We start from the raw sequence: 25,218 nt of genomic DNA on the forward strand, positions 1-25,218 counted from the left end.
AAAAAATTTTAAAATGTATATTAAAAAAAATTTTTTTTTTTTTTTTTTTTTTTTTTTTTTAAACTCAATATAGGAGCTGTGTCTACAATTAAAAGTGAAACATTTTGGCATGTTTGTTAATTCTAGTTTCATTTAATAACCTGTAAGGCACGTAAGTTTAAGCTTTTTTTAAGTTAATGGGAAAAAATTGAGACGCAATACCAGTTCTTTAGGATTTTGGTCTTGGTGTTTGTATGAAATTCTGAGGCCTTGATTTAAATCTTTCATTGTATTGTGATTTCCTTTTAGGTATATTGCGCTAAGTGAAACTTGTCAAATAAATCCTCCTTTTAAAAACTGTACTGTCTTTGCTTCAGTGTCATGTGGACTGAGTCTTGGTGCTCTGTGCCCACCTGGGGACTAGGGCTACATTTCTGGCTGTGGCAGAGAGGCTTGGTAGCTGAGGCTGTTGTATAGAGGTCTTCAGACTTCCCTCCAGTGCAACTTAAGGTAAACTCAGCTTTGGGGCCCTTGTGGAAGAGGCTGTATGTCATTTGGCTGCACAGGACCTGATTGAACTGCCTATAACTTGTTAAGCACTTGCACGGGAGGCACCTGTGCCCTCACTGCATGGCCTGCATGTCTAGGAGGGCTTCGTGCATGGCTGGGAAGTGCCAGAGGCAAGGGAGGTGTGATGAATATGCGGGTGTCTTCTAGAAGGAGCTAGCTCACAGATTTGTGGTGTAGTCTCAATATCATCTCAGACTGGATTGCAGTGGCAGTCTTAGCTCACTGCAACCACCACCTCCTGGGCTTAAGCAATTGTTTCAGCCTCTCAAGTAGCTGGGGTTACAGGTGTCTGCCTGCCAACACACTTGGCTAATTTTTGTATTTTTAATTTAGACACGGGGTTTCGCCAGGCTGGTCTCCCAACTCTGACCTAAGGGGGCCTCCTAAAATGCTGGGATTACAGGCATGAGCCATCATGCCCAGCCTTCACAGATGGTTTTCAAATCGAGGTTTTAAACTGTATTTTTGGCTAATTTCTAAAAATCAGTTCCACTTGGGATCAAAATTGCATGTAAACCTTTTCAGGTAGAATGATAGTAGTGATTGAGAGCAAACATGACTAGTTTAAATGAACCCTTCAAATGTATCCCCGTTGTGGTAGTTCAGAGTGCCAACATTATGCTAGCAAGTATTAAAGTTGCTTTAAAGCAACTTGAAAAGTGTGATTGCAGAGTTCCTTCAGTAAATGCTTAGGGGCACTGCAGTTTGTGAACTGCCACTACTCTTTCATCCCTTTAGATTCAAGTCCCTGATAATGAAATTAGAAAGTAGAGTCCAAGCTAGGCTGTCACATAACAGGCTTGTGCCCTTTAAAGCAAAGTGTGGATAAGTTTTCTCTTTTCCTTTGGTTTACACAAAAGCTTTTGAGTTTGTTTTTGGGGTAGGGCTAGGTAGGGTGGACAGAGTGGGGGTTAGTGCTGGTTGTTAACCATCTGCCCACAGAAGCAGCGCATGCAGGAGACATGGATGGGGAGGGCCTTAATAGGACTGGAAATCACTGGAGGGAAAGGTCTGGAATGTATTGTTTTGTCCTAAGCATGTCTAGAGAGAGCAGCAGTTCTCAGTGAGTAGGCAGTGTTGAGAGTTGTTCAGCTGTGTTCTAAGCCTGGTGCTGTGCCTGAGATCTTACTGGGTTAATGTAGTTTGGTACTGAGGCCCAATGTTGAGAAAGCTTGAAGGTTCCTTATCTGGGTCCTTTAGTTAACTGGTACATTTAGGGATAAAACTTGCCCTGTTAGAGAAGGGACTAATAAGTTGGAACTTGCAGTAAGGTTAAGCTAAATCCAGAGCCCTATGGCTTTTAAGAAATGAGTCTAGGCCAGGCACAGTGGCTGACACCTGTAATCTCAACACTTTGGGAGGCTGAAGTGGGTGGATCACCTGAGATTTGGTGCACACTGATAATCTCAGCTACTGGGAGACTGAGGCAGGAGAATTGCTTGGACCTGGGAGGTGGAGGTTGCAGTGAGCTGAGATCTTGCCACTGCACTCTAGTCTGGGTGACAAGTGAAACTGTCCAAAAAAAAAAGCTGGATGTGGTGTCTCACACCTGTAATACCAATTCCAGCATTTTGGAGTCTGAGGTGGGTGGATTATCTGAGGTTGGGAGTTTGAGACCAGCCTGACCAACATGGAGAAACCCAGTCTCTACTAAAAATACAAAATAAACTGGGTGTGGTGGCATATGCCTGTAATCCCAGCTACTCTGGAGGGGTGGGCAACAAGAGCGAAACTTCATCTCAGAAAGGAGTCTAGAAACATGGTTCTTCGGAATCTTGTGCTCCATAGCTTGTCTGCAGTGACTCAACCTCCTGACCCTGTCAGCTGGAATCTGCATTTTATTTTTTTTGAGATGGAGTTTTGCTCGTTGCCCAGGCTGGAGTGCATGGTGCAATCTTGGCTCATTGCAACCTCCGCCTCTTGGGTTCAAGCAGTTGTCCTGCCTCAGCCTCCTGAGTAGCTGGGATTACAAGTGCCTGCTGCCAGGCCCAGCTCATTTTTTTGGTATTTTTAGTAGAGACAGGGTTTCATCATTGGCCAGGCTTGTCGCAAACTCCTGATCTCAGGGGATCCACCCACCTTGGCCTCCCTAAAAGTGTTGAGATCACAGGCATGAGCCACTGTGGCCGCCCAGAATCTGCTTTTTAAACAAAACCCTGACCACTCACCCCTAATTCAGTCGACATGGGAAGCACTGCCGTAGAATATCCCTCATTTCTCAGGCTGGGTAAAGGTTACCACCCTTACTAAACTTTGGAACCTCCAATCCCTGGTCTAGTAAAGGTACTGCGGAGAAAATTGAGACATTTTTTTTTTTTTTTTTTTGGGGGGGGGGGTTTCGCTTTTTTTCCCCGCTGGGGTGCAAAGGCGCGATCTCCGCTCACCGCAACCTCCGCCTCCCGGGTTCAGGCAATTCTCCTGCCTCAGCCTCCTGAGTAGCTGGGATTACAGGCACGCGCCACCATGCCCAGCTAATTTTTTGTAGTTTTAGTAGAGACGGGGTTTCACCGTGTTGACCAGGATGGTCTCGATCTCTTGACCTCGTGATCCACCCGCCTCGGCCTCCCAAAGTGCTGGGATTACAGGCTTGAGCCACCGCGCCCGGCGAAAATTGAGACTTGTTTAGAGTCAGGATTTCCCCTTTCCCAAACATGCTTCTTGCCACCTGGACAGCAGCCATTTGTACTCGTATACAGGGGATCACCAGATTGCCTAAGGAGGTGTGAACAGGCCCAGGTCGGAAATGGAACAGGTCAAAACTCCCGTGCTGATCAGTAGTGGGATTGTGCCTGTGAAAAGCCACTGCACTCAAACCTGGGCAACATAGTGAGACCCAATCTCTTCAATTAAAAAAAAAAAAAAAAAAAGGGCTGAGAGCCTGAGGCCTGGATTTAGTGAGGGTAGAGAGCCTGTGGGAAGTGAAGGTAGGGTGGTGAGCAAGATGTATATATACAGGTATTGGTCGACTTACGACCTATGCAACTTAACAACCATTCAACTTTATGACCACAATCACTAGCCACGACTGCTCCGCGTCTGGTAGCGCAAACGTTGCCCAGCTGGGCACACGACAGTGCGGACCAGCTTCCGGCAGCACTACCATCTCCGAGTGCATATAGCCTACTCAACTTACGACCAAATCGTGTTATGACTGGTCTGTCGGAACCAATCGTGGACGTAAGTCGAGCACTAGCTGTAGAAGGTGGATAAGGATGAGGCCTGGAAGATTGTTGGTTGGTTGTATTTGACAATGCAATTCTCTCTACCCTAACAGCTCTAGGCCATTGGCTCCTGTGAGGTTAGGGCTCTGAGGGAGGGACTGGAAGCCAGTTCTAGCACTATGTTAATGGCTCACACCTGTAATCCCAGCACTTGGGAGGCTGAGTGAGGTGGGCGGATCACAAGGTCAGCAGTTCCAGACCAGCCCGGTCAACACAGTGAAACCCCATCTCTACTAAAAATACAAAAAAAAAAAAGCTGGGCATGGTGGTGGGCACCTGTAATTGTAATCCCAGCTACTCGGAGGCTGAGGCTGAAATCACTCCACTGCACTCCAACCTGGGTGACTGAGCGAGACTGTCTCAAAAACAGAGTGGCTGCCTGGCAAATGCTTTTCCACAGGTGTCTCTGTCACCAATCACACTCTCCCAATTACATACGTGAACTACTCTTGGACTTTGTCAGCAGGTTTAGGGGTCACTTCCTCTGCCAGTTGCTGGCAGGCTGACACTGCAAATTGCTTTGGGCTCACCAGGCACAGTCCTGCAGGCTCTGGGACAGCACCAGCAGCCTCCTGCTCACACTGGGCTTGGACCTCTGCGTGAGGGGCTGCTCCAAGGCTGCAGGTGAGGGTGTGATAGAAGTTGACACAAGCTTCTGCATGTACCAGAGTGAAAAATAAATGATTTTATTGTAGGGCCAATGATAGGTATTCTCAAGGGCATGAAATGGCAGATCTCTTGACTGAAGCAGAGAAGGCACACTGCCAAGACCCCCCATGTGTGTCAAACACCGTGCACCAATCAGGTTTTTAGAAGGGAAGTGGGAGAGGAAAATTGATTACTCCTTAGCAGAACTGAACTGCAAAATAGGTTAAATTCTTTGAAAAGTGATAGTAGCAAAGTCATGAAGTTATATCTGAACCAGAGCCATGATATAACCAAGTAAGATAGAAGTTTCCATCCAGAGGAATTAATTCTGTATAAATCACAGAAAGGTGAGAGCTGCTGGTTCCGGCATGCTATCTTCTGGAGTGGCCAGGCAAGAATTTGATTCTTTCCTTTGATTCTCGGGAATGCATACAATTCCCAAGCTCCTGGAGACCCACAGAGTTTGGCACTATCTGAGGCTGTGCTCCCAAGGATGGACGCTCAGGAGGCTGTGGAGGAGCAGCGCTGCAGGAGCAGGGTGTGGCAACTGTCACACACCCGCACTGGCTTGGGGTAGGAGGGCAGGGCCAGCTCGTTGCTGGAGCAGGTGTTGCAGAAAATGTGGCCACAGTTCCGGCAGTGGTGCTAGAGAACAGGAAAAAGGCAGTCACGGGACACCCAAGGAAAAGCCATCTGCACACCCTCCCTGCTTCCTAACGCAGAAGTGCATCATTTGTTTGGAATGGATTCTCATGTTTCTATGGAGTGGTGAGGGGATGTGTGCAAATAGGGATCTTTTTAAGACAAAAAATTGACTTTTGCTGTACTTCATCACTAAGCCAGTGAGCTGCTAGTCCATGTTACAGTAAGAGTCTGGTTCATTCTCTGATTGCTGCATTCCAAGGTGGTGGGAGTGGGTCTTTGGCTTTCTAAACAGGTTTCCTGGGTGCCTAATAAGACACTGAGATGAGCACCTGTGCAGCCTCTGCTCCTGTGGCTCCATAGGAGCAGCACATGTGATCTCAAAGGCAGCCTCAGGATGTGGTTCGTAGCTCTGAGCTTACTACGAGGCACTGCCTGAAACGGGGAGCTGTGGCTTCCTCTTTTCCACAGAGCTAGGCCGTTAATGGGACCAGACAAAACATGGATGTGGCAGGAAAGGGGGGTGGCACTGGAAGTGTTTCCTTTAGCTCTCAGTTTTGCTTAAACCCAACTCTTCCCCTGCCCAGCTGGTCTTGGCGAGACTGTTAACCCTGGACCCAAGGGTGACTGATCTTGTTGCCAGAACCTAAAAGGCAGGGGCAAGCACCCTGCCTAGATCACCAGTCAATTTTTGGTGACCTGCTGCCCTGCAGATTCCCCATAGATACTGTTTTTGCCTCAGTTGGCCAGATTTTGGTCCTGCCGCCTACAGAGAATTTTCAGTGACACTCCTCTAGAGCAGCTCTGCACTCAAGGAGCCCCATCTCCCACCAAATCACTGTCAGTCACTGAATGGATGTGCTGGGGATCAGGGGCCTATGACTGGCCAGGGCCTCCTAGAAAAAGGGTGCCAGGATAGAAAGCCATCTGCATGGGCAAGCAGGACAGGTGGGGCTGCCCATCTGCCAACCAGTGAGCACAGTCATGGGGCAGTGAGCCTGGTCTGATGCAGGCTTCTGGAACCAGAGAAAGGGGAATCCCAGCAGGCAATGAATGACTCGGGGCACTGGGAGGGTGGGTGGAATCCTACATACCTTCCTCCGGGAAATGGAGAACTCCTTCTCACACTGCCTACAGTGTGTCGCTTCGTCATCTTTCAGCCAGGCATGGCCCTGAAGAGAAAAGGACATTCTAGAATCCACTTTCTGTCTAAGCCCCTGGTGAGTGAGTAGCTGTGTTCTGGCTGCATCCATTGTCCCTCATAGCACTCGTTTCCTAATGAGGCACTGTTTCTTCACCATCAGATGTGGTCTCACAGGACTGTCATGAAGGGCCCTTCCCTGGTTGGGCTGAAGCTGGAGTCCCGTGTCCTAGCTCTGTGCTCCGCCTCCTGGGCTCTGCAAGCTGCCCCGGGGCCTCAAGGCAGTCTCCAGCATCCACTCACTCAGGTGCACCCCCACTTTCAATCAGTTCCCTTTGATTGAAGTAAGTAGAGTGAGCTTCTGGTGCCTGCAACCCCAGACCCTGCCTGAGACACTGCCCGAAGTGACTAGCTGGACTGGCAGGTGTGGGAGAAGGGCCAAATCTGAGTAAGATTAGGACACTTGGTGACGCTGATCCCTGTGGAGAGACAGAAGGCAATGGACAGCAGGCACCATGTCCCATGGGCCTGAGGAAGCCCTTCTCCATACGGGCCAAAGCCCTATCCCCGAACAGCCCTGGGAAGCAGATGGATTCTATTCCACAGGGGAGGCGGCTGAGGCTTTGAAAGGTGGCTCTTAGGCGGGCTTTATCAGGGAGAAGCAGCACCTATGATTTATTCAGCCTTAGGGACAGGGGTGCTCCAGGAGCATGAGGTACTTTTTCTGGCCTGTTTGCATCTGCTGGAAGTGATTTTCTTGCTGACAAACAGATCCTCATGACTGAACTAGAGTCGCACACCCGAGGCTGCCAGTGTGTACCCAGGATGTTCATCCTCATGTCAAAGAGCTTTGGGAGCTCTAGAATCCTGTTTTATGATTCTTATCCGCCCTCTGATGCTGTGAAACTGATGTTACCTAGAAGTTCAGGCTGCTGTTAGACGCCCAGAGATATTAGGGTCCCTGCTGTGCACCAGGTGGAAGAGTGCCATGTGGAAAAGGACTGCTTTTGCACTGCTGCCAGGCACAGCTGAGGCGAAAGGACAGATGCTCCTACAGGCAAGGCCATTCTGAAAGCCAGGCTGCTCTGCCCCCAAATGTCTGCCTCCTCTCCCAAGCTCTCTGCCCTACAGGTCAGCCTGGCACCTGCACGCGCACTGGGCCACCTGCAAGCTCCTGCTCTTCAGTGGAATGTGTCATTCCGCCCTCCTCAAAATGGTGTGGAAACCTGGCCCAGCTCAGGGTTTGGCTTGAGTGGTTCCTAGCAATGGCACAGGGCACTGCAGTGGGGCTTGCTGACCTCTGGCCTCTGACTTCAACAGAAGGGCCTGGTTTCCACTGTTTAAAGACAACTGCGAGAGAGGGTCTCTCCTCCCTGCCACCTGCTTCCCTTTAGGAATACCCATTAGGCTTATTGTCAAAGCACAGCTCATGGCGGAAGAACTGCAGTCAGAAGACCTAGGTTCAGCTTTGGCCCTGCCACCAGTCATCATTGTCCTCTCAGCTGAGGGACACATTTCTGAGCAGCGTTTGGCTTCTCTATAAATATGTCATCACCACCACTGCCTCAACCACACACTCTCACCTGACTGTTGGGATGCTTAAATGTACAAGCACATAGGCAATCAGTGCAAGCTGACAGTGAGGTGGTTCTTAGCAAGCCAGTACCTTCAGTGCCTGGTTCACTTCTTTTATGTCTTCCATCTTCAGCTTGGACCTAAGGGAAAAAAGGCCATATCATAGCCGAGAGAGCGAGGCCCTGAATCCCTAACACAGCCAGTACTCATGACTAGCTCCATGAGGATAACGGACTTGTGAGGAGACCCAGAATATGAGATGTTCTAAAATGCCTTCTGCCTTTGTACAATCCCAGAGTTGCCTCATCACACTGGCCTCCATGTCTACTGAGGGCCGAGGCCGAGGCTGGGGGCTGCAACTGGCACAAAAACATACTGCTTAGCCTGCAGCGGGTGAAAGATTTTGAGGGAGGCTGAGGCAAGAGGTTCGCCTAAGGCCAGAAGTCCAAGGCCTGGCCCTGTTCTGCACTAGTCTCTACTGCTCTCCACAGCAGGAACCTGAGTCTGCAGGCTTCTCCCTGGCCTCCATTCTGCTGCCTGCTGCCTGGAAGGGGCAGGCTCAGAGGGCACAGCCATTTGTTCTTGCTCCATTCTTGTTAGCATCAGAACAACAATTCCTTTTTTCTGTAAGAGGGCTGAACATGGTCTAAATTGGCAGAACTAAGGCAAATAAAATGAGCAGTTTGTGCAATTTGGGGAAACAGTCTAATTCTGGTTTTTTTGGAGACAGGATCTTGCTCTATTGCCCATGCTGGAATGCAGTGGTGCAATCACAGGTCACTGTAGTCTTGGCCTCCTGGGTTCAAGCGATCCTCCCACTTCAGCCTTCCAAGTAGCTGGGACTAAAGGTACGAGCCATCATGCCCAGCTTGCTGAGTTGCCCAGGCTGGAGTGCAGTGGCGTGATCTCAGCTCACTGCAAACCTCCGCTTCCTGGGTTCAAGCAATTATCCTGCCTCAGCTTCCCAAGAAGCTGGGATGACAGGTGCCCACCACCTGTCATCCCAGGTAATTTTCTTGTACTTTTTTTTTTTCCCTGAGAGAGAATCTTGCTCTGTCACCCAGGCTGGGATGCAGTGGCGCAATTTCAGCTCACTGCAACCTCTACCTCCTGGGTTCAAGCGATTCTCCTGCCTCAGCCTCCTGAGTAGCTGGGACTACTGGCATGCGCCATCACGCCCAGCTAATTTTTGGATTCTCAGTAGAGAAGGGATTTCACCATGTTGGTCAGGCTGGTCTCAAACTCTTGACCTCATGATCCGCCTGCCTCAGCCTCCCAAAGTGCTGGGATTACAGGGGTGAGCCACCGTGCCCGGCCCTTTCTTTTAGTTTTTTGTTTTTGTTTTTGCAAAGGAGTGTCTCTCTTTCACCCAGGCTCAATGCAGGATTTCGGCTCACTGGAACCTCCATTTCCTGGGTTCGTGCAATTCTCTGCCTCAGCCTCCTGAGTTGCTGGGATTACAGCCACCTGCCACATTTTTGTATTTTTAGTAGATCCACCCGCCTCGACCTCCCAAAGTGCTGGGATTACAGGTGTGAGCCAATGCGCCCAGCCTGGCCTAAGTCTTTCTTAAAAACGGGAGACTGGCCGGGTGCAGTGGCTCACACCTGTAATCCCAGCACTTTGGGAGGCTGAGGAGGGTGGATCACCTGAGGTCAGGAGTTTGAGACCAGCCTGGCCAACATGGTGAAATCCTGTCTCTACTAAAAATATAAAAATAAGCCAGGCAGTGTGGCACATGCCTGTAATCCTAGCTAATAGAGGGGCTGAGGCAGGCAGATCACTTGAACCTGGGAGGCAGAGGTTGCAGTGAGCCAAGATTGTGCCACTGCACTCCAGCCTGGGCAACAGAGCAAGATTCTGCCTCAAAAAACAAACAAAACTGAGATTAGTCTGAACTATTATCAGAGTAGACTAAGTGACAAAATGCCAGTTCTCTGGGAAACACAGGCTAGACTTCTAAGGGAGGGATTAGGAAACAGCATTAAGGCATTTAGAAAAAACCCTGTGGCTTTTACTAATGACTGAGAGGCAGCTCCTTCCCTTCCTGGTCTGGCTGCAGAAACAGGAAACAGGCCAGCAGATGGACAGGATCAGAAGAGTCTGCCCAGATGGTCAGACCTTGGGAAGCTATGTCAAGATGGCAAACTGAACATACAAGAACTCCGGGTAACACAATTTAGGAAGAATCCAGATGTTCCCAAGATAATGAAAATGGAAAATTTTCCTGTAGCTAATGTAGGGGTTTGCGAAGAGGCTTTGCCATCTCTGTCAACTGATATAGGCTTGGAAGAAGAAGAAGGGAAAAGGGGAGAGCACAAAAGCAACTCCTCAGGCAGTCCTTTCTAGGTTTGCATACACCTGACGATGTGACACCCACAGCACTTGCTGTGAGGGAACAGTGGCCAGGCAGCTCACACTGGGATTTGGAAACTAGGTGAGCTCGTGGCACCAGGCAGACACAAAGGGCAATGATGTATTTTAAAGATTAGAGACCATCCACAGTTTCGAGGTCTGTGGTCCACTAGGAGTGGACCTGTTGACGCTGCCTTGCTGTCCATCTAATGTAAAGAGGAAAACACTGGCTGCAACCTCTAGAAGCCAGCTCCACGCCAGCCTGTGTTCCATGTCTGCTTCTGGTGAGTGCTCTTGGGATGTGCTCAGAGCTGGCCTACACTCTGAGGATTGGGATATACACTGGGCCTTGCTCTGCTCAAGGAGTTCCTTGGGGGTTGGGGAGGGCAGGGGCCACAGCATGGCAAGTTGACAGGCCAGAAGAGAGCTGCTGCACAGGGCACTCAGTCAAGTGGGCAGCGGGCAGGGTAGAGGGTGGGAGGGGAGGGGGCAGCGGCCATGAGCTGGTCTAGAAAGGTAGGGGGTGTAGGAGTGATGGCGAGTGGGCAACACCTATATCTGGGAGTGGGCAGACCACATTCCCACCAGAGATATCAGATTCCTTACCCAGCTATTTTTTTTTTCTGAGAAGTAATCTCGCTTTTGTCACCCAGGCTGGAATGCAGTGGCACAATCTTGACTCACTGCAACCTGTCTCCCAGGTTCAAGCCATACTCACGTCTCAGCCTCCCGAGTAGCTGGGATTACAGGCGCCCGCCACCACACCTGGCTAATTTTTGTAATTTTAGTAAAGACAGGGTTTCACCACGTTGGCCACACTGGTCTTGAACTCCTGATCTCAGGTGATCTGTCTGCCTCAGCCTCCCAAAGTGCTGGGATTATAGGCGTGAGCCACTGTGCCCGGCCTATTTTCTTTCTTATTTTTTTTTTGAGACAGAGTCTCGCTGTGTTGCTTAGGCTGGAGTGCAGTGGCTCGATCTCGGCTCACTGCAACCTCTGCCTCAGCCTCCCGAGTAGCTAGGATTACAGGTGCGTGCCACCACACCCAGCTAATTTTTGTATTTTTAGTAGAGATGGGGTTTTCACCATGTTGGCCAGCTGGTCTTGGAACCACTGACCTTGTGATCCGCCCACCTTGGCCTCCCAAAGTGCTGGGATTACAGGTGTGAGCAACTGTGCCCAGCCCATTTTCTTAATAGTACTAGACTCTCCGAATTTCTAAACTGTGAGAAAAATTCTAAGGCTGCACATGTCTATACACTCGTATGTTTCAAGTTGATTCTCATTTTGGTCTCCATGTGTGGACCTTTTCTGGTCACATGTATGCAGTGCTGGACCTGAGCCCAGGCTGTGCTGAGGTCGTGAGGCCATCTCCTTGGTCACGGTGCTTATGTCAGACACAGGTACTGGGGGAGCAGAAAGTCAACCTCAGGTCATCTTGGGAGCTATGCAGAAAGAGAGACTTTGTTCCTCTGATAGATGGCCCTGCTGGGTGCTGTTTTGCCCCTGCACGATCCAGACCCACCTGTGAGGTAGACAGGGACAGCAGAGGTAGGAGACAGAGACTGATTCCTGATGGCTTCTTTTGCTTAAGCCACTTTGAGTTGGATTTCTGTTACTTGCAACCATGAGTCCTGACTCGAGGAGAAAAAGCCACCCATTCTGTTGAAAATGCAACCATCACACAAATGGACAAGTTCTACCATCTGCAGTGTGATCTACCCCAAAGCCCAGGTATCCCCAGCAATGTGTCCAGACTGGGACATCAGGGAGGAGAGCTGTTAAGTCAGAGGGGAGCAGAACTACCAGCACTGGCAGCAGACAGACAGACTCTGGCAGATGCAATGGCCAGTTCCCAGAAAGGAAGGGGGCTGTGCTATGCTGTGCAAGGCCGGTGAGTGAACCACCACCATGCCAGGCTTCCATTTTCAAACAAGCCATGCACCCTCTGGCCTGACTGTAGGCCGATCAAGCAACGCTCTCATTGCCTATCTGTTCCCTAAGGCCCTGGATATGAAGCTAAGGAACAGGAGTGTCCTGGTCACTAGGAATGAATGTGCTCAATGAATTAACTAAGAGCTCACTAACATCCCCATGTGGTTAGCAGAAATCAGTGCTGGGTCCCTCTGAGGCTTAGCTTGCTGAAAGCTCATCGGTGAACGGTGGATAGGGCTCCTAAACAGCCCACCCTCCTTTTGCCAAAAGGAGGTAGGTTTGGGGCCTGAGGGATGTGGTGGGTGGCCTGGTGTGCCTGCAGTGGCAGATGAGGGGAGTGGGGTTCTTACTGGCTGAGGTGCAGGCCCATTTCCTGGAGGGCTTGTTCCTGCTCCTCACAGATCTTCTGCAGCTCTGCCTTCTCGTCCTGAAGCTCCTGCAACTCCTAAAATGAACAAACCAACCAGATGCTGCTGGACAGAGGATTACAAGGTTGTTTTTTTTTTTTGACGGAGTCTTGCATTGTTGCCCAAGCCGTAGTGCAGTGGTGCAATCTCGGCTCACTGCAATCTCCGCCTCCTGGGTTCAAGCAATTCTCCTGCTTCAGCCTCCTGAGTAGCTGAATGTGGTGGCTCACGCCTATCATCCCAGCACTTTGGGAGGCTGAGGCAGGTGGATCACTTGAGGTCAGGAGTTCAAGACCAGCCTGGCCAACAACATGGTGAAACCCCATTTCTACTAAAAATACAAAAAAATTAGCTGGGTGGGGTAGCACATGTCAGTTACCCCAGCTACTCAGGAGGCTGAGGCAGGAAAATTGCTTGAACCCAGGAGGCAGAGGTTGCAGTGAGCCAAGATCATGCCACTGCACTCTAGCCTGGGCAACAGCGTAGACTCCAAAAAAAAAGTTACCCTCGGCAGGGCGCGGTGGTTTGAACGGCTATAATATCAGCACTGTGGGACTCTGAGGTGGGTAGATCACCTGAGGTCAGGTGTTCAAGACCAGCCTGGCCAACATGGCGAAACCCCTCCTCTACTAAAAATAGAAAAATTAGCAGGGAATGGTGGCACATGCCTGTAATCCCAGCTACTTGGGAGGCGGCGGCACGAGAACCGCTTGAACTGGGGAGGTGAAGGTTGCAGTGAGCTGAGATTGTACCACTATACTCCAGCCTGGGTGACAGAGCAAGACTCCATCTCAAAAAAAAAAAGAAAAAAAAGAAGTTACCCTCACAGGACAAATGAGGCTTTGCCTATTTGAGCTTCTTTTCAAAAGATAAACTTTTAACAAAACAGATCGCTATCTCAAAAAATCTATAGAAAAACCCTACACAAAATTACAGGAAACTTGCATCAGCAAAGACTAGTTTGAAAGGTGGTTTTCTGTTCAACTCTCAAAAAGCTGCTTTTTTGAGAGTCAAGGGTGATGAAGAGGGTGATCTGGGCCTCATTTCATGGCTAGAACACCCAGAGGCTGGCTGGAACCATGTGAGGAGCCCTGCAGGGAGGGAGCTCCCCAGGGACAATGGCACTGACACCTGGGGTCAGAACACCTTTAGCCAGGCTGGTAAGGCCAGGACGGAGACCCAGAAAGTAACGGGGGTTTCTGGGACCATGGAGAGCAACGGTGGAGCTTAGGCCTGAGCAGTGGGTGGCTCCCTGCACACCCCGTGCCGCAGCTTCTGCTTCTGTGCACACGCTCGTGAGGCACGCTGGGGCTTCACCGGCGATATTAGACATTGTTCTGTCCCTGTTGTTGGGGCAGGCTGTAATTGTGTAATTCGAATCTTTTGACTGAAGCATTCTGAAGCAGAATAAAGGAGGTATGCCCTGGGATGAGGCAGAACTTCCTGAAAGTCCTCTTCTGCCCTCCTCTTCCTCCCTTTCACTCTCCAAGCCTGACCTGGCTCTTGAGGAAGCTCTCCCTATCCCCAACAACTCCAGGCACTTTCCACTAGAAATCAAAAGGGCCTTTCCTGACTCACTCGACTTGTGCAGTGGTGTCCATTACCATGTTCAATGCAACAAAATCCAGGTCCAGAAGTTATCCCAGCCCTGTAGGCCCCTCCTGGGAAGGTGCTGAGAGAAGCCCACTTTGGGCTCGGTTGTGCTGCAGCACTCAGCAGTGCAGGGGCCTGAGAAGAGGGCACCCCATTCCCACAAGGGAGGAGCCCCCCATAGCACCCCAGGCTGCAGTCATCTCTGTCCAGGATCGCAGAGCCTCCTCCCCTCTGGAAAGACAGCTGATGATTTTATATTAGGGCAAATGTTTCACACTGCCTCGGAGTTTCCTGGGAGGTCTAGCTCCACAGCCAGACAGTGAAGGCCTGCTGGACCCTACTTCTCTCGCCCTCTGAAGCCCACAGCATCCAGGCCATGCCTCTAAGTGAGAGGGTGTTCCAGGGGACTGAGGTGCAGTTGAAGAAGTGGAGGGCGCGTCAGTCTGCTTCCCAGGGATGACCTGACCCTGGGCAGAGTGGCTGAGGTGAGAACTGGCATGTGGTCGAAGATGTTTACTGGTTCTTCCCAGCTTCCTCTCCTGCAAGCCTACCACCCACTCTCCACACAGTAGCCAATGACTGTCCGCGAATGAAATGGATCCTGTCCCTCCACCAACTTCCCACCATGCTCAGAATAAAACTCACATTCCTTCCCCTGCTCACAGGGCCCATGAAGGGCTCCCTCCTGCCTGCCGCCTGAGGCCTCCCCTTTGCTCCTCACACTCCTGTCTGCTCCTGCAGTCTCTGCCCCAGAGGTGCTTTGCAGGGCATCACTCACTGGAGCCTCTGCTCACCGATCACTCCCTCCCCAGACCTCTCTGCACACAGGCCACTGAGGACACTGTTCTGCTTTATTCTCTTCATGGCACTCACCTTTACCTGAGCTGGCCAGCAGGCTTAGTGGCTTATGCTTTGTCTTTGCCTTAAGCTCCTAAAACAGGAGCTCCCTAGGCGGGGAACAGCCTCCCCACACCCCGGAGCTGCCTGGCTCCCACACAAAGGGAGAGGAGCAGGGAGAGGAGCCTGCCAGGAGCACGGGAGGGGCTTCTGGGGCTGCTGGAGGCTCTCCTCTCCCAGGCTGGCCCACCTCACCTTTTGCAATCCTTCCACTTGCTGTAGCTCTGTTCTGAGTAGAGAGGAAGTGTCTTTCTCGTGCTGTAATTCACGCTGAAGAGCTTGTCTTTGCTCTTTTTCTGATTTCAATTCTTTCTCTAGGCTTGAGCTGTTTTCCCAAAATGAACTTGAGTTAGTCCCAGTGGGAGATTTTCATGGAAGATCCACAACCCAATTCACTGCCCAGGAAATGGAGAACTCGCAGAATTGGCACTTGAGCATCTAAACCCTTTGGCAAGGCTTCCCTCTCCCCCAGGGTCACCTACCCTTCCACAAAAAAGAGCAGAAACCAGGGAGAGAAAAGCCTGCAGGGACACACTGGACACTTACACAGGAGAGAAGAAAGAGCTCTAGAACACTTAGGACCACATAGGCAGAATCTCCCCTGACATAGAGATCTGAAGAAAGGAAGTCCAAAATTTGTTCTTTTTTTTGAGACACGGTCTAGCTCTGTCACCCCAGCTGGAGAGCAGTGGCACAACCTTAGCTCACTGCAGCCTCAACCTCCTGGGCTCAGCTGATCCTCCCGCCCTGGCTACCCAAGGTACAGTGATTACAGGCATTAGCCACTCCATTCTGGCCAATTCTGCTTTCTTCGTTTTTCCTTTTTTTGAGGTGGAGTCTTGTTCTGTTGCCCAGGCTGGAGTGTAGTGGCGTGATCTCGGCTCACTGCAACCTTTGCACACAGGTGAGCAAGGACACTGTATCCTTGAACCCTCCTTGCAGAGATCCTTGAACCCTCCCAGGTTCAAGTGATTCTCCTGCCTCAGCCTCCTGAGTATCTGGGATTACAAGCACCTGCCACCATGCCTGGCTAATTTTTTGTATTTTTTTTGAGACGGAGTTTCGCTCTTGTTACCCTGGCTGGAATGCAATGGCGTGATCTCGGCTCACCACAACCCCTGCCTCCTGGGTTCAGGCAATTCTCCTGCCTCAGCCTCCTGAGTAGCTGGGATTACAGGCACGCGCCACCATGCCCAGCTATTTTTTTGTATTTTTAGTAGAGACAGGGTTTCACCATGTTGACCAGGATGGTCTCGATCTCTTGACCTTGTGATCCACCCGCCTCGGCCTCCCAAAGTGCTGGGATTACAGGCGTGAGCCACTGCGCCTGGCCAATTTTTTGTATTTTCAGTAGAGACAAGGTTTTATCATGTTGGCCAGGCTGGTGTCAAACTCCTGACCTTGTGATCTGCCCATCTTGTGATCCTCCCGCCTTGGCCTCCCAAAGTGTTGGAATTACAGGTGTCAGCCACTGCATCCAGCCTCATTCTGCTTTCCATATCCTGTAGCCAGGCTGACAATGGAGGATCCTGGAGGGAGGCCAGGAGTGAGCCTCAGCCTGAACCTGACTCCTCCCTTGTACCAGCTGGGTGGCCCTGGGGGCACTGCTGGACCCCCTGGAGTCTTCTCTCTCTTTGTGCAAATAAAGATGGCTCTATCTCTTCTCTCAACATTAGGCTTTTAGCTTGGCATTTATACCATCTCAAAAAATCTACAGGCCAGGAATGGTGGCTCACACCTGTAACCTAGCAGTTTGGGAGGCCAAGATGGGTGGATCACTTGAGGCCAGAAGATTGAAACCAGCCTGGCCAACATGGCAAAAGCCTGTCTCTACTAAAAATACAAAAACTAGCCGGGTGTTTTGGTTTGCACCCGTAGGCCTAGCTACTCGTGAGGCTGAGGCACAGACTGCACCACTGCACTCCAGCCTGGAAGACAGAGTGAGACTGTTAAAAAAATCTATAGACAAACTGTGCATAAAATTATATGAAGCCTGCATCAGCAAAGGCTAGGTGAAAGGTGGCTTTCTGCTCTACACTGACAAAGTTGTTTTTTTGGAAAGGGCTGGTCAAGGAAGTTAAAGGCTACAACCTGGGACCATGGTCTGAGAGTGGCCAGACCTCCTGGAGGCTAGTGCGACCATGTGAAGAGCCCTGTGAGGAGGGAGCTCCCTAGGAATAACACACTAAACCTGCAGGGGTGAATGCTGAAGCAGGATACTACCTGCCCCTAATTCTTCCCAGTCCCTCCTGAGCCACGCCCCAGCCTAGGCTTGCTGCAAGGCCCCTACCATTGCTCATGCAGCTGGGAGAGCTGCAGCTGCAGGGCGCCAATCCTCCCGCCGAGCTCCTGCTGCAGCTTGTGGCTCCGCTCCTCGGCCCCCTGCCTTGCCCGCTCTGAGTGCTGCAACCTGGATGCAACACCAGCAAGAAGAGCACAAATGAAGCAAATCTTGTAAGGAAAGGATGACTTTTGCATACCTTTGCTGGCTGAACTTCTTTTAAAAATTAACACACAGTAAAATTAACTCTTGTGAGTTTAACACGTGGAGATTCAGCTCCACCACAATCAGGAAACAGAACAGTTCCACCACTCCCAAAACTCCCAAGTGCTGCCCCTCTGGAGTCACACAGTCTCCCACCTCAGCCCCTGGCAACCACTCATCTGTTCTGCAACAATAAGGCTTTGGCTTTTTGAGAATGTATAAATGTAATTATACTTTATATAACCTTGAGACTGGCTTTTTCTCAGAATAATGTCTTTGAGATCAATTCAAGTTTCCATGTGCATTAATGGTTCATTCCTTTTTTCTCCCGTTCATTCCTTTTTATGGCTGAGCTGTATTTCACTGCACAGATGTGCCAGTTTGTTTATCCACTCACCTAGAGCAGAACATTGTAACTGCTTCTAGTATTTGGTGGTAGTGAACAGAGCTGCTATAAACATGTATACTGGTTTTAGTGTAGACTTAAGTTTCATTTCTATTTGGATCATATCGTAAGAGGATGTTCAGCTTTTTGAGAAACTGTTTTCCTAAGTGGTTGCACCATTTTGCATTCCCACCAATAATGTATGAGAGACCCATTTGTTCTGTGTCCTCACTGGCACGTGGTATTGTCATTAAAGAAACCGTAGCTGTTCTAACAGGTGTGTGGTAGGATTGTGTGGCTCCTTTCTCTTTTTCTTATTTTTGAGACAGAGTCTTGCTCTGTTGCCCAGGATGGAGTGCAATTGGCACCATCTCAACTCACGGTAACCTCCACCTCCCAGGTTCAAACAATTCTTCTGCCTCAGCCTCCCGAGTAGCTGGGACTACAGGCATGTGCCACCACACCTGGCTAATTTTTTTTTGTATTTTTAGTAGAGATGAGGTTTCACTATGTTTGCTGGTCAGGCTGGTTTTGAACTCCTGACCTTGTGATCCACCCCCTCGGCTTCCCAAAGTGCTGGGATTACAGGTGTGAGCCACTGCACCTGGCCAAGTTTCATTTTCCGGCATATGGAATAGCTAATTGCTCCAACATAATTTTTTTTTTTTTTAAGACAGCATCTCCTTCTGCTGCCCAGGCTGGTCTTGGATTCCTGGCCTCCAGTGATCCCCCCACCTCAACCTCCCAAAGTGTTGGAGTTACAGGCATGAGCCACTGTGCCCAGCACCCAACATCATTTATTGACATCATTTATTGACAAGATTATCCTTTCTCCACTGAACTGCCTCGGGAACTTTGTAAAAAGAAGTTGGTCTTATTTGTCTGGGTCTTTTTTTAAACTTTATACTGATCCATGGCTGACCTGGTATTTAAATGTGATAGTGTCAAGGAGTTCATAGTAGAGTTCTAATGCACCAATAGGAGAATCTGATGAAGTAGCCAAAAGGTTGATTAAAAGCTAGGCAACGCTGAGGGCGGTGGCTCCAGCCTGTAATTCCAGATACTCGGGAGGCTGAAGCAAGAGAATGGCTTGAACCCGGGACGTGGAGGTTGCAGTGAGCCAAGATCATGCCACTGCACTCCAGCCTGGGCAACAGAGTAAGACTGTGTCTCAAAAAAAAAAAAAAAAAAAAGTTAGGCAAGGCTGCTGAACCTAGTCCTCTTGTTGGGCAAGACTATGGCCTGAAGGACAGTCATCCCATTAACACTGCACTTTTGAGAGGGACTCTGAATAAGTCTCTAGGCCCAGGGAATGCTCAGCACCTTCCAGAAAACATCTGTCAGTGGGGGGTAATTACCTCTCTTCCATTTGTTTCATGCTGGACATCACTTGGTTGGTTTTTCCCTCAAAGGAAGTGATGGCTTCATTCTTCTGTTGCAGACTGCTCTCTGCATTCTACAAAAGCAAAGGAGGGCTTCATACTCTGCGTGTCCCGCATCCTCGCGCATGCTCTGGATTACAAATGGGGCTTTTAACCTTGTACCTTCCTGACACTTTCAAGAGTATTCTGCTAATTGCTGCTCTTCTCCAGAGCCCTGGAAGACAAACTGAGTCAAGGCTCCCAGCTTTGTCAACAGAAGGGAAGGCAGAGAGGGAGGTCCTGGAGTCTCTGCTCCTTTTTGACAGCGTATTCCAGTCAGGTCAGACTCAGTGTTCCCCAGCTGTCCCCACGTGCCAGGCACATCCACTAGTTCATCTCAGCCCTGAAGGGTTCTCAAGGAAGATGCTCTCACCCCACTTTTCCCACTGAGAAATGGAAGCTCGGAAGAAAGATACTGGATGAAGGTTAAGAGCAAATGAGGAGTGGAACTGGGTTCACACCTACATCTGTGTGATTTTCTGCGAGTACAGCTTTTAGCCATGACAGATACAGAGTGGCCAGGAGGGGGCACTGTGTGTTTCTGAGTGTTTACAAGAGACACCTTTAAAAAGCCTGAAGACAGGCCAGGGGCAGGGGGGTGGGGGAGAGCGGTGGCTCACGCCTATAATACCAGCACTTTGGGAGGCAAAGGAGGGTGCATTACCTGAGGTCAGGAGTTCGAGACTGGCCTGACCAACATGGTGAAACTCTACTAAAACTATAAAAACTAGCTGGGTGTGGTGGTATACACCTGTAATCCCAGCTACTTAGGAGGCTGAGGCAGGAGAATCCATTGAGCCCAGGAGACAGAGGCTGAAGTGAGTGCGAATAGAGGGAGACTCTGTCTCAAAAAAAAAAAAAAAAAAGCCTGAAGACAGAAGCCCTAATAAATTCCTGAAAAATGACCTACAGACTGTATTCTCTGACCTTAACGTATGAAAATCAGACCTTTTTTTTTTTTTTTGAGACGAAGTCTCACTCCGTAGTCCAGTGGAACAATCTTGACGCACTGGAACCTCCACCTCCCAGGTTTAAGCGATTCTCTTGCCTCTGCCTCCCAAGTGGCTGAGAGTACAGGCACCTGCCACCACGCCCAGGCTATTTTTTGTATTTTTTTTTCTTTTTTTGTATTATTATTTTTTTAATAGAGATGGGGTTTCACTGTGTTAGCCAGGATGGTCCTGATCTCCTGGCCTTGTGATTCACCTGCACTGGTCTCCCAAAGTGCTGGGATTACAGGCATGAGCTACCACGCTCGGCCAAAATCAGACATTAATAACAAAAGGATAGCTAGAAACACCTCTCATCTGAAAACTAAATGGCATATTACTAGAAAGGATTGAGCTAAAAAAAAGGGGGGGGGAAATTATGAAATACTTAGAGCTAAAAGAATGCAAACACCATATGATATTTCAATGCATTGAAGATGCCAATGTTTCTAGGAAACACCATAATTTCATACACAACTGAGAAAGGAAAACAGTGCTGATTGAAACAGGATACGCCATCTTGACTAAAAGATGCATCTCAATTTCACAGACGCTAAAATGGGAAAAATGTGCTTCTGTGATTATGAAATACTTCAGTCACAATTTGAGAGACACAGCTAAAGTAGATCTTGTGGGTAATTTTTAACTTTAAATAAATTTTTTAATGAAACAGAGACAAAACCAATGCACTTAGTGTGCATTTCAGAAGGTGAAAATGAGCTACAGAGCAAACCCACATAAAACAAGTAGAACAAAAAGGTGAGAGTGAGCTGTTCCAGTCACATTACTGACACCAACTGTGTGGGTTTTCCACACCAACGACCAATTCTGACACTAATTACATGTCTGATAATTCAATTCTTTAGTGCACACTCCACAGGTTAAGGGCTCAGTCCCACAAGACTGTCCCACTTGAAACACCAGTTCCAAATCCCAGATTTCCATTGCATTTCTGACCAAGTGGTTATACCCTGGGGGTTCCCAAGAACCCCTCCTCAGCTTTGCTAGAATGGCTGCCGGAACTCAGGAAGGCACTTTACTTGCTATTACTGTTTTCTTATAAAGGAACAGCCAAATGGAAGAGACACACAGGACACAGGATGGGGGAAGGAGTGCAGAGCTTCCACCTCTTTGGATACGCCACCCTCCCAGCACCTTGAGGGAGTCATTAGCCCAGAAGCTCTCTGAACCTTGTTGTTTAGGGTTTTTAGGGAGATCTCATTATATAGCCATGACTTATTAAATCATTGATCCCTGGTGATTAGCTCAATCTCCAGTCCTTCTCCCCTCCCTCCAGGAGTGGGGCTGAAAAGTTCTAACTCTATAATCGTGCTGGGCAACCAGTGACCATCCGGAAGCTACCTAGAAGCCCCCAGCTATACCTGTTGTTAGCATACAAAAGACTCTTATCACTCTAGAGTATCTAAGGGTTTAAGCAGCTGCATACTAGAAACCAGAGGCAGAAACCAAATATGTATTTCTTGTTATGCCGTGGTAGAAATCAATTAAGTATGAAACAACAGTAAAGAATATTAAGATAGGCCAGGCGCGGTGACTCATGCCTGTAATACCAGCACTTTGGGAGGCTGAGGCGGGTGGATCACTTGAGGTCAGGAGTTCAAGACCAGCCTGACCAACATGGTGAAATCCCATCTCCACTAAAATTCAAAACTTAGCTGGGCATGGTGGTGCATGCCTGTAATCCCAGCTACTTGGGAGGCTGAGCAAGGAGAAACGCTTGAACCAGGAAGGTGGAGGCTGGAGATTGCAGTGAGTTGAGATCACACCATTGCACTCCAGCCTGGGCAACAAGAGTGAAACTCCCTCCCAAAAAAAAAAAAAAAAAAAAAAAAGGAATATGATTGACTCAACCATCTACATTGGAAGCCCAAAGGGGGAAAAGGGTTTAGAGTGAAAACAAGAGGATACAATCCTAGCAGTACCAGAGAGTCTCTTGGTGTGTGGTGCTTCTCAAATGAAAGCCAACCATATTGGGCCAGGTGTGGTGGCTCACACTTGTAATCACAATACTTTGGGAGGCTGAAGCGGGCCAGACTGCTTGAGCTCTGGAGTTCAAGACCAGCCCGGGAAACATGGTGAAACCCTGTCTCCACCAAAAATACAAAAATTAGCTGGCATGGTGGCAAGCACCTATAATCCCAACCACACGGGGGGCTGAGGTATTAGAATTGGTTGAACCTGGGAGGTGGAGGCTGCAGTGAGTTGAGATCTCACCACTATACTCCAGCCTGTGCAACAAAGCCAGACCCTGTCCCCGCCCCCCAAAAAAAAAAAAAGAAAAGAAAACTGACCATATGTGGCATTGACTTGGGAAGCAGGGGTGGGTGCTGTCAAAGTAGAAGCTGGCAGCTGTAAAGCTGGTGATCCCTGTTAGCTATGGCAAAGTGTTGGGTACAACTGTCACTTGCCTAAGCTGGGCAAACAGCACAGGCCAGCAATGCCTGGAAAGAGCTGCAGGAGCCAGGACAGTGCATGTTGGCTGTCTTGCTGTCTTAACAAGGTGTTGTGAGGAAGGGCCATGCACAGGCGGAAGTCAGCTGGCTGGCACGGAGAGATGAACAGGAATAAAGAGGCCAACGGTAGGGACCTCACAGAATCAGAAACATTAACTGCTTCTGGACCCTAAAATAGATGACTAAGAGCAGCAATGAAGGTGCTATAGAACAGCGGTGCAGTGAAGACCATATCAAAGGTGCTTCTCTCACACCTAAATCTGTTGTTTCAGATGACCACTCATTAACATGACAGAGGGAGAGGCAGAAGGAAAGATACACAGACACACACAGCAAAGAAGCAAAGTAATAAGGCAGGAGCAAGAACAGTAGTGTTCAGGGGGAACTCTGGTCACTGACACACAGACCAAGGAGAAGTAAACTGAACAGAGGCTGCGACTGAGGCAACTGCCTTATCACAGGCATCGAGTGTGTAGCCTGAAAAACATCTGTGACTGATCCCTACTACAACAGCCAGGCTGGCCAAGAGATCCCAGCAAGAAGCTGGTTGAAGAAGCTGGTCATAAAAGCTGCACAGCCCCCAAGGAGGGTATGCTCTGAGCCCTCTTCAGATGTGGCCATAGATGATGGTGGACCTCTTGGGGGATGCGGGGTCAGCTGATCAAAAAATTATTCCAAAGGCAGAACCAGGGTGGCCAGGCATGCTAAAAAAACAGAGCCCACCATTAGGTGCAGTAGTCTTCGTGGTTCCTGCCCCAGGGGCTGGCTTCTGCTGTGTCTCCCTTTCCCACACGGGCATTTCCACTATGTATGTCTTGTTTCTGCTCCACTGTTTCATGCTGTGGGTGACAGGCTAACGTGAGAAAGACACTAGCCTTCTGGGCCACAGGTCCCATGGGCTGCAGGAGAGGGCTACACATCAGCCAGAGTCTGCAGATTTGAGGAGGATGCAGGGTCCAGCTGGGATGTCACGGCAGCTTCCGTGGGCTGACTGTGGTAGAGACAATGATCTATCTACCAACATCTCTCTTTCCTTCCCCTGGCTTGTAGCTCAGGAAAAAAGGAGCTTCCAGGTCCCCCTAGGAGATAAGCGTGGCACTGGTGACCAACTCCTTCCCATGGAACTGACTGCAAGCAATGTGTGCAACTTCTGTCTCACTGCCTGAGAGGAAGTCCTAGCTCTGGACTTTTGTTTTTCCCCTACCTTCCAATGGTAAGAACGGCGACAACTAGAGTGGCCCGAACAGTTGGGGCCCTGAATGACTGTGGGGAACAAAAGTGCTAGTCTGAAATGCCCATCCTGCAACCATTACATAACAGAAATACAAATTCCCATATACATGAGAATGTGTGTGTGTGTATTTTTTTTTCACTGCCTTTAAGCATGGAAATTTGGTCAACAAATAGAGATTTTAGGGTCTGCTAAGTTCTTACAGCAGTTTAGTTTTCCCTAACAAACACACATTTATATTATGCCTGTTTACTAATTAATACCAGAAGAAAACATAAAAAAATTAAAATAGATGATTTGTCAGGAAGGTGAAACTATTTTCTTTCTTCCCTTAAAATTAAAAAAATTTTTTTTTTATCACTGGGGAAGAGATGCGTATTCTTTCTTTCTTCTTTTATTTTACTTCAATATTTACTGTTGCTATTATAATCTTGATTAATACATATTTTTTTGAGACAGAGTTTTGCTCTTGTTGCCTACGCTGGAGTGCAGTGGTGCGATCTTGGCTCACGGCAACCTCTGCCTCCTGGATTCAAGCAATTTTCTGCCTCAGCCTCCCGAGTAGCTGGGATTACAGGCAAGCGCCACCATGCCCGGCTAATTTTGTATTTTTAGTAGAAATGGGATTTCTCCATGTTGGTCAGGCTGGTCTCGAACTCCTGACCTCAGGCAATCCGCCCACCTTGGCCTCCCAAAGTGCTGGGATTACAGGCATGAGCCACTGTGCCCAGCCAATTAAGTTTTAAAATGACAGGAAAAAATAAGTTTATTATTGCTGTCTCATATTATCTGTGACATAGATGCTATAGGAAGAGTAAAGCTATATCCACGGAAAATGAAATGGGACTGTTTTGGCAAGAAAATAGGAATCAGAAATGTTAAATAATTTTTTTTTTTTTTGAGATGGAGTCTTGCTCTTTCGCCAGGCTGGAGTGCAGTGGCACAATCTCAGCTCACTGCAACCTCCGTCTCCCAGATTCAAGTGATTCCCCTGCCTCAGCCTCCTGAGTAGTTGGGACTACAGGCGCGTGCCACCACACCCAGCTAATTTTTTTTTTTTTGTATTTTAGTAGAGATGGGGTTTCACCATGGCCAGGATGGTTTTGATATCCTGACCTTATGAACAATAAAAGTTTTGAGAAGGATGCAGAATGGTGCCCTTCTGGGTAGCTTCTGGGCAATAAAAGCTTTCTAATTTTTAGATGGCATTTTTCAGACTCTGGCATGACTGATTCTGTCTGTGATAGTTCCTCTGGATCACCCTGAAATG

The 25,218-nt window shown here is 49.0% G+C and overlaps 1 protein-coding gene and 2 long non-coding RNA genes across 6 annotated transcripts in view; 2 read left to right on the plus strand and 1 right to left on the minus strand.

Moving 5' to 3' along the window:
* Positions 1–48: 48 nt before the first annotated feature.
* Positions 49–8,467, plus strand: LOC116544287. Its single transcript, XR_004265872.1, has 2 exons — positions 49–489; positions 6,365–8,467. It is a non-coding gene; the product is annotated as an uncharacterized LOC116544287 (long non-coding RNA).
* On the plus strand, positions 4,032–4,661 carry LOC116544288. The gene is made up of 2 exons (XR_004265873.1): positions 4,032–4,236; positions 4,272–4,661. It is a non-coding gene; the product is annotated as an uncharacterized LOC116544288 (long non-coding RNA).
* The window catches only part of LOC116544283 (RUN and FYVE domain-containing protein 1), a 46,789-nt gene continuing 26,011 nt past the window's right edge, over positions 4,441–25,218 (minus strand). For 2 of the 4 annotated variants that reach the window (XM_032270467.1, XM_032270470.1), the window contains 7 exons: positions 19,192–19,289; positions 17,254–17,373; positions 15,159–15,288; positions 12,417–12,511; positions 7,868–7,916; positions 6,155–6,232; positions 4,441–5,063 (listed from right to left, as the gene is read on the minus strand). In XM_032270467.1, the coding sequence (XP_032126358.1) occupies positions 4,920–5,063; positions 6,155–6,232; positions 7,868–7,916; positions 12,417–12,511; positions 15,159–15,288; positions 17,254–17,373; positions 19,192–19,289 (714 nt within the window). In that variant the 3' untranslated portion in view covers positions 4,441–4,919. The remainder of the gene's footprint in view (positions 5,064–6,154; positions 6,233–7,867; positions 7,917–12,416; positions 12,512–15,158; positions 15,289–17,253; positions 17,374–19,191; positions 19,290–25,218) is intronic. The other 2 variants (XM_032270468.1, XM_032270469.1) reach the window with 2 other exon arrangements.

This window comes from Sapajus apella, unplaced genomic scaffold, assembly GCF_009761245.1.
Source record: "Sapajus apella isolate SASKATOON/1434 unplaced genomic scaffold, GSC_monkey_1.0 scaffold211, whole genome shotgun sequence".
Classification (NCBI taxonomy): Eukaryota; Metazoa; Chordata; class Mammalia; order Primates; family Cebidae; genus Sapajus; species Sapajus apella.